This window comes from Eleutherodactylus coqui, chromosome 4, assembly GCF_035609145.1.
Source record: "Eleutherodactylus coqui strain aEleCoq1 chromosome 4, aEleCoq1.hap1, whole genome shotgun sequence".
Taxonomy (NCBI): domain Eukaryota; kingdom Metazoa; phylum Chordata; class Amphibia; order Anura; family Eleutherodactylidae; genus Eleutherodactylus; species Eleutherodactylus coqui.
This window is the reverse complement of record NC_089840.1, coordinates 7,900,902-7,915,950: the sequence shown is the minus strand read 5'-3', so window position 1 is coordinate 7,915,950 and position 15,049 is coordinate 7,900,902. Positions and strand designations below refer to the sequence as shown.

The following is a 15,049-nucleotide window of genomic DNA, read 5'->3' as shown; positions in this document are numbered from 1 at the left end:
CTTTCTTCCTGACCCCTCCCCTCCAGTCCTCAGCATCTTCGCCAGTAAGCTTTGCTGCTATCTAGACTGGAGGGACTTACCCATTAACCCCCGTTCCCCATTAAACAAAGACACCATACAACTATATGCTGGCATATTGTGGGTAGGCCACAGCCTTTATTTAACTGTATAAAACCTTTTAACGAATCCTCTATTTTTCTCCTTCCATGCCAAAAATAAAATTGTCCGATTCTAAAATCTTCCGTAAAAACTGAGGCGTAAGAAGGCCCCTCTCGGCCTGAAAAAGCCCTTCCATTTCTTGCTGGCATGGAAGTCCTCAAATTCCGCCACGAAGGATGCAGCATATTACTATGCTGCACTCCGCCCCCCACATGCCAGCAAAAGAGCTGACTCTACCCCATCCTGCAACCTAGATAAAAAGGTATCTAGCCCTATGTCGCTAAGATGCACTCCGTCACCTCGCATCATCCCGCGCTCTCTTCTCTCCAGCTCCCAATGACGTATTGCTATCCCACCTAACGCTCGCACATGCTTTGATATCCTAAAATTAACGGTCTTCCTCACTCTCTCGATGGCTTCATTATCTCTTGCCTCTCTCCAAATTCTTCTGGCCACGATGTCTGACCAAACAATAATGACCCTCTTAAAAAATTCCTTGAAACGAAAAATGTCCGCTTTCATCAATGCTATCAACTCAGCAACCTTTATCTTCCCAAGGTCATTTCCTCCAGCATGAATAACTAATATCACTCTGTCATTCTTCCAGCTGCTGATTTTTAGAACCTCCTGGAGCAGCCTGGGCCATTGTAATCCTCTAATACCAAGCCAACGCACTTGCACATTAAGGCCTAAGTTCACGCCAATGGGCCTATTTCTGGCTCTCTTTTCCGCCCAGTATACATAGGAGTGGCCCACCACCCATACTGTCCAATCCGACACTGTGAATAAAATAAAAGAACAAAACCAAAGCAGAAATCGCAACACCATAAACAATATTTATAGAACTCTCAGATCTGGCCGAACATATGACCGATATGCATCTGATTTCCAACGACCCACCTTCTTAACCCCCTCGATACCCATGCCACACGCAAAGGCGGACGTCGCAGCTCCGATCCTAAACGAATGTGATCCGAATTCCGCGGGGTTAAGGCCTAGCATTCTAATGCTATTCCTCATGACCGCCGTAAATTGGTATTTAGTTAAAGGAAAACCCGACGCATGGCGAAAAAACGGACCCGACCCACAGTGTCTCTTGGCGAACTCCTATACCAGTAACACCGGGCACCACTTTGTCCCCAATTTTCCTACCCTGATCCATTCTCCCATCCCGTATATGTCTGTCCTTGATCTTCTGACACCTATCTTAATACAGTCTTCGTCAATTAAAACGTCTGAGAAAAACAACCCCCCGGGCTTAGATTTGCACGCCGATACTAACTCCCCTATGCGTAATGCAGCAAAAAAGGCGATGGAAAAAGCCGCGCGGAAAAGCTCTGCTTCGGAAGCATCCGTGCAGACCGACTCCACCACGTCGAGGATAGCATTTAATAACTCAAACGTGATGGGGCGCCTGCCGTCCTTGGTCACCCTGTCCTTCTTCCACCCTTTTATTATTTGCCCAAAAACGAAGTCCTTCGTCACGTCTCTTGCCCCGTGTAAGCGCAACAAAAATGCTATGGCCGATAGTCGTTTTTTCGCCGCATCCGCTGATGAACCGCTTTTACGCATTGCGGACAGGACATCTAATGTTACCGCCCTTGCTCTCTCTTCTGTTGGAAAAATTCCACCCGCCGCTACTAACCATTCTTTCCATACTTTGTTATATCGATTCCATGTGGTACTTGTTACTGACGCTTTTACGAGAGCTAACAGCTCTCCTCTATCACTTCCCACAAGAAAGCAGGGCAACATACCCCCTCGACCTCCGCCGTCGGGTGCAGCTCCCTGAAATGTGACATCTGAAAACGAGAAAGAGCATCAGCAGTAGCATTCAAATATCCTGGTACATGTCTCGCTTTAAACTTAACATTGTGCTGTAAACACCGTAAGATCAAATGGCGTAATGCTGCCAGCACCAACGTTGAAGATGACGATTGCTTGTTGACCATTTGCACCACCGCTTGATTATCTGACCAAAAACAAATATTACCGTTGGCCAACCTCTGACCCCATATCTCCATTGCCACCACCAAAGGGAAAATCTCCAATAACGCTGTGTTCTTTATCCATTTTCTTTCTATCCATGTATCAGGCCATGCAGCACAACACCATTGATCACCCAATATTACTCCGAATCCGTATGAACCAGCTGCATCCGATACCAAACCGATCTCCTCATTCTGCTTCTCCTCCTCCATACATATTACTTGACCGTTAAACGAACTCAGAAAAACTCTCCATATGTGCAGATCTGACCTCATCCCTTTTGTCACCCTGACAAAATGATGGGGTTCCTTTGCCCCTTTCGTTGCTAGTGACAACCGCCGGGAAAAGGCTCGCCCCATCGGAATGACCCTGCACGTGAAATTCAACAACCCTAACAATACTTGGAGTTGGTGCAGTGTTACCTTCCGAGAACTGCCCACCAACTCCACGACTTGGCGCAAACGCGCCACTTTTTCATCCGGCAAGAGGAAAGTCATTTCCTCCGTGTCGATTTCTATACCTAAAAAACCGAGCCTCGACGCGGGGCCAACCGTCTTCTCGTCCGACAAGGGGACCCCGGCTTTTTTTCATCAAACTACGAAACGACGCAAGTAAAAACTCGCAGGCCGTCGAATTTGCCTGACCAACAAAAAGAAAATCATCCAAATAATGCACTACCGATGAGATGCCCGTCTCCACTCTTAACATCCATTCCAAGAATGAACTAAAAACCTCAAAATAATAACAGGAGATAGAGCAACCCATCGGTAGGCACATGTCAACAAAAAACTGGTCCTCGATGCTGCATCCCAGCAGATGAAAACACTGCGGATGCACCGGCAGAAGCCGGAAAGCCGATTCAATATCGGCCTTTGCCAACCAGGCGCCTTTTCCCGCCTGTCTAACTAATGCAACCGCGCAGTCGAAAGACGTATAAGACACCGCCGCTTGCTCTTTCGATATTCCGTCGTTGACTGATTCACCCGACGGATAGGATAGGTGATGGATAAGTCTGAACTTGCCAGCTTCCTTCTTCGGAACCAGTCCCAAAGGGGAAACCCGCAAGTTCACGAACGGCGGTTCCCGGAACGGGCCCGCCATTCGACCCATTTCTACCTCCTTCAGCAACTTCTCCATCACCAACTGTTTATTATCGCGAGCGGACTTTAAATTCTGGCAAAAAGACGCCGACGAAACTGGGGAATGCGGGATAAAGAAACCTTCAGCAAACCCTGATCTAAGCAGGCTTGCTTCCAGTCTCCGGGGGTACCGGTCGAGCCACGGCTCCAGGTACTGGACGCTCACCGGCGTTCGCCCCTGTGCCGGGAACTCCCGTCGCTCGTTGGCGTCGGAAACAACGCAACGCCGTGTGCGAACCTCCACAGACCGAACATTCGTGCCGAAATTTGCACGATGTGAAAAAACGGCAGTGGCCTTCGTTGAAGGCCCAGCATGAACCGGATGGTTTTGGGGCCGCAGCAGCCTGCTGTCCACTGGCTCCTGCGGCCGATCCTTGAAAGTTATGTTTTACGGGTTTTTGCGCCAGGATCAGCTGGATCCAAACGTCAGTCGCCTTTGACGCCCAACTGATATGCTGTGAACCCGAAATTCTGCGACGAAAATCTTCGTCGTATCGCCACCAAGCCGATCCCCCGTGCAACTTATATGCACTGTGGATCGTGTTGATGTACACGAGCAATTCCGGGCCCTTCTGCGGCTGCTGCTTGCACACTACATGTGCCAAAATCAAAAAGGCCTGTAGCCAATTCCCAAATGTTTTGGCTACTTTGGGTTTTTTCTCACTCCCACGTTCAGTGAACCGTTCCTTGTCAACTGACACGTGTTCGACTGATAACAGCGACCATATATCCACATAGTTACCATTTATAATTTTTGTTACCACTTCGTTCTCCAGCCCCGCATCCAACGGGGCTACTCCACAAAAAAGCGAGTCTGCTAATTTCAGACCCTCGCTCACCCCTGCCACCGAGGGCAGGCACCTCTGTCCTTGTGCTGGACCACCAACCTCGGGCGAGGCCTCCCTCCCCGGTTTATCATAGGACACTAGAAGCCCTTTTTCCATATCATATTTATCCACCAAGGCTCTGAGAGCCACCATAAATTCATCCTTCCGGCTCGTGCCGGACACATTATCCCAAACTTTATTTAATTGAAACGACTCACCCGCCTCGTTGACCTCCGGCATAGCCAAGGGAACGTTAGGGGCGGGCAGTGATGTTTGATGGTATTCCCGTGCGTATCGTGCCGTGCCACTTTCTTGGGGGACACACCGGCTCCTCGGGCTCCTTGACATTGTAGCCCCGCAGGCTGACATCCTGTTACCCGGTCTGCTCCCACGCTCTCCTTGTCTGATATCTGCAGAAGAAGCCGGTGACCGTGAACACAAATTCCTCATGACCTGCATCTCCACCTCTCGGTTGCTCTGCCCTTCCCTCCAAGTCACCGCTTCTGCCTGACCACCCCGTACGAATCTGCTCCTCCTCATTTCCTCTCGTTCTGCTGAAGATGATGAGCAGCTGCGCTCCTCTCGCGCCCTGGCTGTACGTCTGCTCTTTGCCCCCTCTAACTGCCTGCACCTATCCTGCCTTGTAACTCTACCGCTGCTAAGATGGGGGCGGCTTAAGCTATTGTGCGCTGCGCAATGCTCCGGGGAGACCCTCTCTACACTGCTGCAGCTTGAAATCCTGAACTCCCTGCGCCTGGATAAAGTCACTGGTGGAGGCCCCTGGCCCCCCCGCGCTATGGCGCGAAAATTCGCCGCCTCTTCTTCGCTGACTGCCGGCCTACTCCGCGCTGATGTGCGAAAATGCTCTGATTTTTCGCTCCCGGCGACCGCCCCATACTGCGCTGTGGTGCGAAATGTCGCTGTTTTTGAGCGATGAAATGATCGCCCCTTCCGCGCTGTAGCACGAAATTCGTCCGCCTCCTCTATTCTGGCCGCTGCCCCCCCCCTATCCCCCCCCAAGTGCTGGTGGCGAATATTCTGCCCTCTATTTGGCTGGCCCTTTATGTTTTCCCTCCCTCCCCCCCCACTCTCCCCCCCGCTACTCGCGGCGCACGATGAGGGAGATGCACTCTCTGGCATCTCCCTCCTAACGTTCGCTGCATCTCCGCGGCCGGATCTATATCCTGTGCGCGGAACCCTACGCGCGCCTGCTGCTGCACGTGGCGATCGCTCCGGGACCTCGCTCCTTGGGACCTCGCTCCTTGTTCTGCCGTCAGCCGCGGGCATACCTCCTCCCGTGCTGGACTTACCCGACCTGGATGCTGCCATACCTCCACGGGTGAGTGCTGTCCTCTCCGCTACCTCTGGCTCACCGACTCCCATGCGTTCCGCTGGTTCCGCCTCCTCCCTACCGCGCTGAGACCGCACGGCACTGTTCCCTCCGAGTCGCTCCGGTCTTGGGCTGCTGTTACGCCCGCCTCTCTTCGCCACCGGGCTGGGGCTCAGTCGCGCTGGCGGGTTTCTTCTCCGGGTTGGTCTTCCACGTGGCTCCTCGCTGCTGGGCAAAACCGGCTGGCTGGTGCTTGCTCCTTCTTCCGCCGCTGTCGTCCCGGAAAGGTCTTCAGCCATCTTCACGAGCCAGCTTGAGCCCTGGCTGGCCACCACGTCCTTGATCATCCGCATTAGCTCCTCCATTCTTCAGCTGTTCTGGGTCCGTCTTCACTCTTCTTCTCCCGGTCCAGAATGATCTTCCTCTTCCCTCTTCTTCCTCTAACCCTGCTAACTCCACCCCTACCCCTGGTCACTTCCTTTCTTCCTGACCCCTCCCCTCCAGTCCTCAGCATCTTCGCCAGTAAGCTTTGCTGCTATCTAGACCTGAGGTACGTTACTCTAGTCTGCGGCTCAATTATTTACCGTTGATGGTCTTTCCGGTGGGTAACGGAACAGGGGCGTCACCCGTAACAACCCCTATACCAATTTGCAAAGTTATTGGGCATCCCTTTCCGAGGGTTGTCCGTAAGAGGCCCAGTGCTGCCCTGGCCGAGCCTATGTGCGTTCCTCCGGGAGGGAGCGTGGTAAGCGCCACTATGACCAGTGTCCATCTTGCCCTCCCAGCTCCTCAATGTATGCCCTGTGTCCGAGGTCACCCTACGGGACACTGCACTTCCATCACTGAACGCAGTGCGTCAGCTTAAACTGCTACAAAATGCCACCAAATGCTATTTTTCAGTTCTTAAACTGATGCAGGTTTGTCACAGTAGACCTGATCCGCTGTAGCGCCACCTATAGGTGAGGTTTTTTTAACTTTTTTTCATAAATGGCGACTGAAATGATCATTGTCTAAATTACCTCTAATTTGGAGCAACAGAGCACCCTCCCGAGGCCTCTGAGTTGGGGAAGTTAATTTCGCTAACCCTATAGTTCATTTAAATACTTTATTATTTTCAAGATCTCTGCTCACAGTCAGGGAATGGAAACCGGTATACAAAGAATTTTATTTCCATATCACAATTCTGACATTACATCCTTTTTTTTTTTTTTAGTCCTTCACCGTGTAGGATAAATATTGTGATATTGTAGTTTTGAATTACACGGTGGCACCAAATATGTGGGGTTTTTAATAGTTTAGATTTTTATGGGAAAAGTTTTTTTTTTGTTATTTTAAACATAATTTTTTCAACAGTAAAATTTATATGATATGCCTTTTTTTTACATTTTTATTTAGTCCCCACAGGGGACTTGAACTTGTGATCATTTGATCACTTGTGCTATGTACTGCAATACTGCAATAAACTGATTTTGGATGTTGCCTTTTAAGCCTTGCCACCCGCAGAACTTAATAGGCATCTATGTGTGGGAGCCTTCAGTAGGCTCTGGGCTGCCATGTTGATCCATCTACGCTGCAGGGCGGTTTATGTGCGGATCGTCCGCCGCGTCTGGATGAGACTGATAACCTCGTTCACTTTGCTGCTGCTGTAAGCGCTGCGCTCCGTGTGAGCGGGACCGTCTAGCAGCTATATGGACCCGTATGATGGGGATCTTATATACGAGCGCGCAGGAAGTCTATAGAAGACTCTGGAATAATCCTGAACTTGTTGCCGTTTCTTAGACACAAACGCCGCTCAGAACGTCCGAATTCTTGCAATTCTAAAACGGAATTTCCCCAATTTTCCAGGCCCTAAACTGAAGCTTCTGGCGGAGACGATGAGACAGCTGGGCAGCTGCACGCGGTTGTCCCTAGTAGTCGCCAACAAGAGTGCGGTGGAAGAGCTGAAGAAGGCGGCCGGAGCCGGGATCCCCACGCGGGTGCGTCTCACCTCTAACCGGAGGAACCGCGGGGAAGATGAAAACGTGTCCGGACGGCTCATAAATCTGGGAGATGCGATCACTGTAGGACGTCTATAACAACCGTCTGCAGGGCGGTCCTATAAATACGGGAGGGGGGAGGATTAGGGGAATCAGATAACCAGTCTTCATCTTCTCCATTAGCGAGTTAGTAGAGGGTCCTCCATCTGTTGGTCACTAAGAGCGTCTCTCGCCACAGATGGGAATGTGCAGATGGACTCCAGGAGCCTCAGAAGGGTTCGAGGACGAGGACCCTGGGAGACACTGCTGGAGGATAGGGGGGGTGCGAGGTGCTAGAAGCAGCCGCCGTCATTGGATGGTTCTCCTAGTCCTCTCGGTCCGATCGGGAGGGTCCAGGTCGCGGCAGGAACGCATGTTGGTATTTTGAGAATGGGAACTTTAAAGCACAATAAGCGCAAATGAACAGTCGCTCCCGATCCCGTCCTGCTGTCACGGATCAGGCGGCTGGTTGTGCACGTAGTTCTGTTATCGCGGTTAACCCCTAAAGGACAAAGCACTGTAAGGTTACGGCGCATGGTCTTGGGCTTTAATCCCAGCAGATAGTAAAAATGCAACACGGGATTAAAGCTCCTGCAATCTAACAAGAGCAGGTCAGATCCTCGGCTGTTAGTCTCAGCTGAGGACCCGGAGGAGAAGGGAGAAGTGTTGTTTAGCAGCTTGTGCCTCCTCCTTTACAGACTACATTTTAACAGAAATGATTCGTCTTTGGTAATTTTTCAACATGACAAAAACCTGGCATTTTACTGGGTGTGAAGACTTTTTATATCCCCTGTAATTGGAGGATATTGACATGGTGGATACTTGCTGTGGATTTGTCGCAGGTTCCGTGCCGGCAAAGTGTCCCATCCATTGTGTATACGAAGCTGAAAAATGGTGATGCCACTTAATGATGCGGATTCTGTACTGAATTCGTGTTGGGAGATCCGCCTGCATATTTACCTGCGGAAAAGATCTAAATCCGTGTGAAGATGTGGGGCAGACAGAAGTGTGGAAACGCAGCAGAAATTATTTTAGCAGATTCCTGCGACAGATTTAGAGGGAGAATCTGCACGGAAAAATCAGACGCAAATTCCACCATGTGGACGTCCGGCCCTGCCAGGCTCCCCGCAGAGTGCAGCTGATGGCCGGGTGCCCACTACCCATAATAACCCATTTAGACTGGGTAAAATATAATCTGAGTGGTTTTTAAAGTGCATTCCGGAAACCGTGAAATCCAGCGACATCTAGAGTGTAATCTGCATATAAAATATCCGGCTAGAAGTGCGGAGGGGTTAACGTCGTCTTTAATCCTCTTTTCTTTCTTACTTGCGGCCTGGCATCACCTGACATAATTACACATTACTTCTCCTGTCGCACCAGGTTATCGACCACACAACGTTCGGATGCCATTCAGAATTTGAGAGTACAATGTGCAGAGTGTTGGAGGAATTCTCCATAGATCTGATCTGCCTCGCTGGGTTTGGATGGACATTATCAGAGCTATTCCCAAGGAGATGGAGAGGTAATGGACATGGCAGTAAGGGGGGAGCCCAGGGTGGAGCTCACAAGCTCTGTTATGTTTCCTATAGTTATGTAATCTGGATGACATAAGGGTGACCTCTACAGGCCAACATGCATTATTGCAGTTTGTGTATGTCTCTATGAAGTGTTGTATGTGACTTCCCATTGGCTACAGACGTCAGGTGGGAGAGATGGAGGACTTGAGATTATAGAGAGCTGCAAGCTGGAAAGCAATTCCAGTGGTACTGAGCCTTAGGAGAGGCTGTATTGCCAGAAGAAAGAGATCTGCCAAAGTACTGAGGAGTCGGCTTGGGGTCCACATCGTACCCCGATTCCTGTGTCGCCTGCCCCTACTGCACCAGTAATCCACTAGAGGTTGTCCAAGATCAAAATAAACAGTTTGCAGTGTTCAAGTAACTCCTCTCCATGGGCTGTATATGTTACTGTAGCTTAGCTCCATCTAAGTAAAAACTGCAATTCCAGTCACAACCTGGGACAAGAATGGCGCTGTTTGTAGGAAGAGAATTGCAAACCCATTTTTAATCCATGTAGCTAGAAGTAGAAACTAAAAAATGGCAACAGCGCTCATAATACATTTACTATCAGAGGTCTACATACCTGTAATCAATCCTCTAACCACATTACATAATGCAAGGCTCTTGGTATATAATGTGATCAAATCATTTGGCCCATCTACTAACGTCCAGGGGACCGCGCTGTCAGACCACAGATCTATGGACCTGAGCTCATCGCATCATACATCCCTACAGATCCCTATGCTGCTGTGAGTCCCGGTCAGTACTATAGACCCGCGTTGGGCTGGGGAATTTATCTGTAATCCAGTCCTGTGTCTGCGGCCTGAAGTTGAGCTGCGTTAACGGGTTTGCAGTCCCCTTCTGTTACTTGCTGGTTTCGCCCGCCCCTCACCCCAAATTAATCAAGACAACAATTAAGCCTTATAGATGAAGCGCCCATTAAAATCCATTTATTACATAAATGCCAGTGGCCATTGAGAGACCCCTCCGCTACTATGTCCAACAAGATAGAATATGGACCATCCCTTTAGTGGCGGCCCGGAATATCCCCGCGGCTCGCTGCACTGAGCAGGCAGTTACAATGGTTACAATGTATTCTTTCACTACAAATGTTGCAATGTGATTGTTGCTTTACTTAATAATACTGGAGAGATTAAATTACATTGTTGACTCATTTAAAAAACCGGCCCTGTGAGACGTGACGAGGCAATAATAACCCTGCCCCTGAAGGGGTTAAGAAGCTGTGGGCTCATTCACTCACATATTACTGATGGCTTATATATATATATATATCTTTAATAGAACACATTTTATTATACGTGTTTTCTATGTACTTCGTGTTTTTTTCAATACGCAGCAGAGCCAACGGTTACTGCAGAAGTCCACGCAGTCAGCGGACTCATGTTCTGCGGCTTTTTGGCGCACGTGGACAAATGTTTTATCATCTGTCTGCAGTCAGATAGACGGATCCGGCGCCTCATACTGGGGTCCTATGGCGAGATAGCAGCAGCGTACTTGAATAGGAAGACATGGATGCGCTACACGATGTTATGGCGCACCGGCCCCCAGGAACGTGGATTTAGTGTTTCCAAACGTGTTCAGAAGCGTTTTTAAGGCTCGCCGTCATTACAATGGGCGATGAGGTGTGTTAAAAAGCACTAAAATAGAGCAGAAAATCGTGGCGTTAGAAACGTCACGTTCGAACGTTACCATTGAAATCAATGAAGGCGATTTACAGCTTTTAGCGCGGTGTTTGAAACGCAGTGGAGAACGTTGTAAAAAGCGTTGTGTGTGCGAATGGCCTCAGTCAGACAGAACCGCTGCTGTGACTGCAGGAAGGACACTGGACTCGAAGTGCCTCCTTCTGCTACTACACATGCATGCTGCTGTTCAACAGTGGAATCTAATCAGGAACGGAGAGGTTGGAATTTGGCGCGATCACCTTGTTGCACCCGTGTTCACTCCAAGGACTTACAGAGATGCGGAAAGCGGATTTCTGCTCCTCACATGGTACTTTCTATCTCTGCATCCATATCCATGTTCCTGGCCCCCAGCGGCCCGTGTGGCGTACCATCGTGTAGCGCATCCATGCCTTCCTGTTCAAGCACGCTATTATTCCAATATAAGACACCTGTACTGAGATCAGCTCTTTAACTACACCTGGTGTAAATGACAGCTCAATGCCAATGTGCTCCCTGCAGCAGTAAAGCCGAACCTATTCAGTAAACTCTGTAATAATATGGGGATATGATAAATATGGCCGCCCCCCCCCCCCCCCTCACGGATAACGTGCCTTACCAGCGGCGGTTCTTATGTTTTCTGATATTTCATGTTTAGGGAGGATCCTGAGACTTTACGCCTCACTATTCCCAAGTGTGAAAACGGACAAATCACCAGTAACGGGATCCAAAGTCGGCGGCTGCACGGTGTGCTTCATGCTGGTGAGTACCAATCTGCTGCTGTCCGCAATACTCACTTCATGGACCGCAGTGCTGGAGGGGGAACGGATTTAGTCACACCCACTACATACACTGGCAAGAAAAAGTATGTGAACCCTTTGTAATTTGGGTCATTTTCTTTTTTTATGTATATATTTTTTCATTTTATTCTGTATTTTTTTTACATCTATGTCCCCCATGACGTCAGATACGACCTCTGGGGGTCATTCACATTGTTGTTTGTTTTTTTGACACTTTTCTACTGTAGCTGCAACATCCATAGGCGCCCCAGTTACATGGAAAACATCCCTGTAGTGACAATAGTCACTGGCAGAGCTGATCCGGGTCTGTTAGGACCCTGCAGGTCTGCTGTGCCAGGGTATCCCTCCGGTCACATGATCACTGAGTCACATGGTGGAAGGAACACTTCCACTGTCACGCTTTAGTACATAGCACTCATTGAGCTCTATGTAGTTTAGAAAGGGGAAGGCAGAAGCGGTTAAAAAACACTTCTCCTTTCTCCTCTGGGTCCTCTGCTGTGTCTGACAGCTGAGGACCTGACCTGCACCTGCTTGATTGCAGGAGCTGAAGCTTTAATCCCACACCCTTTATTTACTGTGCTTGGTGCTTTAAAGGGTTAAAGGTATTATGTCTGCAGGTTTGTGAAGTTGGACTCAAAGCGGAGCACAGACTCACGGAGGTGAACCCTACTGGTGTCTCTCTGCCTGCAGTATGCAGAGGGGCAGCTCTCTCCCTATACACAAAAGGGGAAAAAGCTGTCCATCTGCATCATGTGGGTGGAGCGACGCCAGTGCAGTCCGCCTCCATGACTCAGAACTCCGTTTTCAGTCAGACATCAGGAACCTGCTGACAGAATCCCTTTAAGAACTCCGTAAAGATGTTCTGCAGCATCTTCCACGTCAAACAAACAGAATTCTAAATCCAGTGTGCTTGGTTTACAGGGTGGCGGCTCCCCCGGACCGATCATCCTGCAGGAGACCGTCATGGCCGATCCGGAGGTCCCCATGTGTAAGCAACTGGAAGAAGCGGAACAGAGGGCAGTAGCCAAGGCGCTACACCTGGTGGCCAGTGGAAGCATTACCTTAGGATCAGACGGCCGTACATCGTGGAAAGCCGGAGACTGATCCCTTATCTATTACCGTAGGGGCCAAAATAAAACATGGCGGGAGCTGCCTGAAGCCTGTGTCTCCAGTCTCTACAGAGGTCTTCATACATGTAGAGAGCTCACATATGATGATATATACCACAGTGCCTCTCGGTACAATATAGGACTGGAGGGGTGCACTTACTTATGTCCTCCCACGCCTTTCAATGCATTGGGTGAGAAACGGTCCAAGGCAGCAATTTCAGCCTCGTTCCATGAAAGGTCAACAGAGCGCGGTCCTCTATAATTGTACACCGCCCGCTGACGTTTTGCCTCCCTGCTGACTCGCTCCATTTTTCAGACTCCATGAGTTAGGGATTCTTGCAGTCTTGTCCCGGGGAGGCGTAGAATGTGTCCAGCCGAACAGCGTCAGCATTTAATGACTCTGGAGTGGAGTGACGGCGGAGTGGCAGAGGTGATGGATCTGCAGTATAGGACTGGAGGGGCTTAGGGATGATTTCATACACCATTCTCATCAGCATATGATGCCCCTAATATATGAATGGGCGCACACCTTCATATACCACATCCGGCGCTGCTCCATGTACCTACGTAAAAAGCTATGCCGGCTCGGACCTGGTGCCCATTTCTGGCATATACTATATATAAGTGTCAGTCAAGGGCATCCATCCCCCTCCTACCAAGCTACACTGCTTTTTTGGGGGAAAGGGATGAAGCACAGCGTACCTTAAAAAGTACCAAAAGTTGTGCTTGGGCCAAATTTCGCAACTTTTTTTTTTATTCCAAAAAAAAAAAAAAAAGCACTTCACCCATCTCCCCTTCAGCGCCCTGCTGTGGACGGACGAGGCTTCACCAGGTGGTGGTCAATGCTAGAGACTAAAGAGGATCACACCGCAAGGAAACTGTTTGAGGGGTATTGCTTCCCCCTGAGATGCCTGCTGGTGGAGGACGTCGTCCAGGCAATGCACATTTTTACTCTTCCTACTGGAGACGTTTCCCCTACCACCACCTCCAGGCAGTTACCCTGTAAAGGCCCTTTTACATGCAACAATTACTCAAAATTAGTTTAAACAGACAAATTAACAATAATGGTTACATGTAAACGCGGGCAGCGCACACTGTTGGTTTGACCGATGGATTTCCGTCCACACAAAATCCATTGTCAGCCGCGGAAAGACTGCGCAAATACGTTCCGTTCGAATGAATTCGCTCGTCTTTCAGAAGACGGCAGGAGGTCAGTGTACTGATTGTATTTGCTTTGTATACATAACGAGAACGCTGTGCCCTCTACGATGAGGAGACCAATGGAGTCCATCTTCTATGCTGGCAATCTTTCAAAGGGCTCACAGATTTAGCCATGTTTTTACATAAAGGGGTAAAGTCCTTTTACATGCAAATGAAGAGGTTTAAAGCCATTAACAATTTATGCAAATTCATCGCTAACTCTTTGACTCTTTCTGCTGTTTGAAAGATCTTTGCATGAAAAAATGACCTTAAATGCCCATTTAGATGGGACGAATGTCAGACAAACTATGCCCGCCCCTCGTCTCCGCACATACCAGCTGCGGTGCTGCTGTACAGCAGTTACTACTGCTGGCTCACAGCAGAGGTTGTACAAGATTTTTCTCCGCGCTCCCCCGCCCCTCTACATTGACATAACAGCAGCCGTTCAGTACTGACCGGCTGCCATTTACAATGAGCGATCAGCTCGTCACCCAGCGCCATATGCAGCATAAACGATGGAGGATGAGCTGATCGTTCAGTGTAAATAGCAGCTGTTCAGTACTGAACAGCCGCAATGTTATGTCAATGGAGAGGGACGGGGGAGCGAGGAGAGAAATCTCCTGCAGCCGCCCCGCTGTGAGCCAGTGATACTAGTTCCCGTACAGCAGCACCGCAGCCAGTATGTGCAGGGGAAAGGGGCTAGCATAGCTTGCCCGACATTCATCCCGTCTAAATGGGCCTTAAGTCTAAAGGCTAATTTACACGCAAAGACAATCTTTCCAACAATTGAAAGATTGACAGTTCTAGTGATCATTTTGCAAAAAGTACTGATGGGCCCATTAGCACTTTATCAGCTTCATTTGCGTGCAAATGAGCCTCCAGCAGCTGTTTGCTCTCAGCTGCATTCGCTTCACACGAACAGTAGCAGGCAGTCAGCTGAATACAATGCAATCAGCTGCTCCCCTGGAGAACACAGCGTGCGGTCCCTACTATCTCTCTCTGGTGGAAGCATGGATTTTATGCTCACCTAAAAATTATCGTTCAGCCGAAGAGTGAAAGATGGAAGCATTTACACACATTATCAGGCAAAATCTATGCTGAGGCTGCGGACGTTGACTTTTTGTCACAGAAATGCTACAGATTTTGCTACTGCTGAAAATAAGCAGCATTTCTGCTACGTGTGAACAGGTAGTCTAAGGCCGGACATCACATGAGCGTAATGTAAGAGCAGTAAGCAAAACAAAAC

At 49.3% G+C, this 15,049-nt stretch overlaps 1 protein-coding gene and 1 long non-coding RNA gene across 2 annotated transcripts; one reads left to right on the top strand and one right to left on the bottom strand.

The window, feature by feature from the left end:
• Positions 1–755: 755 nt before the first annotated feature.
• On the bottom strand, positions 756–4,389 carry LOC136625077 (uncharacterized). The gene is made up of 3 exons (XR_010792503.1): positions 4,333–4,389; positions 1,917–1,961; positions 756–938 (listed from the first exon to the last, which is right to left on the bottom strand). It is a non-coding gene; the product is annotated as an uncharacterized lncRNA (long non-coding RNA).
• Positions 4,390–5,857: 1,468 nt separating this feature from the next.
• On the top strand, positions 5,858–12,598 carry LOC136625025 (trifunctional purine biosynthetic protein adenosine-3-like). Its single transcript, XM_066598944.1, has 5 exons — positions 5,858–5,966; positions 7,290–7,420; positions 8,840–8,981; positions 11,353–11,456; positions 12,416–12,598. Exons 1-5 carry the CDS (start codon positions 5,858–5,860, stop codon positions 12,596–12,598), a joined length of 669 nt encoding a protein of 222 aa, XP_066455041.1.
• The last annotated feature ends 2,451 nt before the right edge of the window (positions 12,599–15,049 follow it).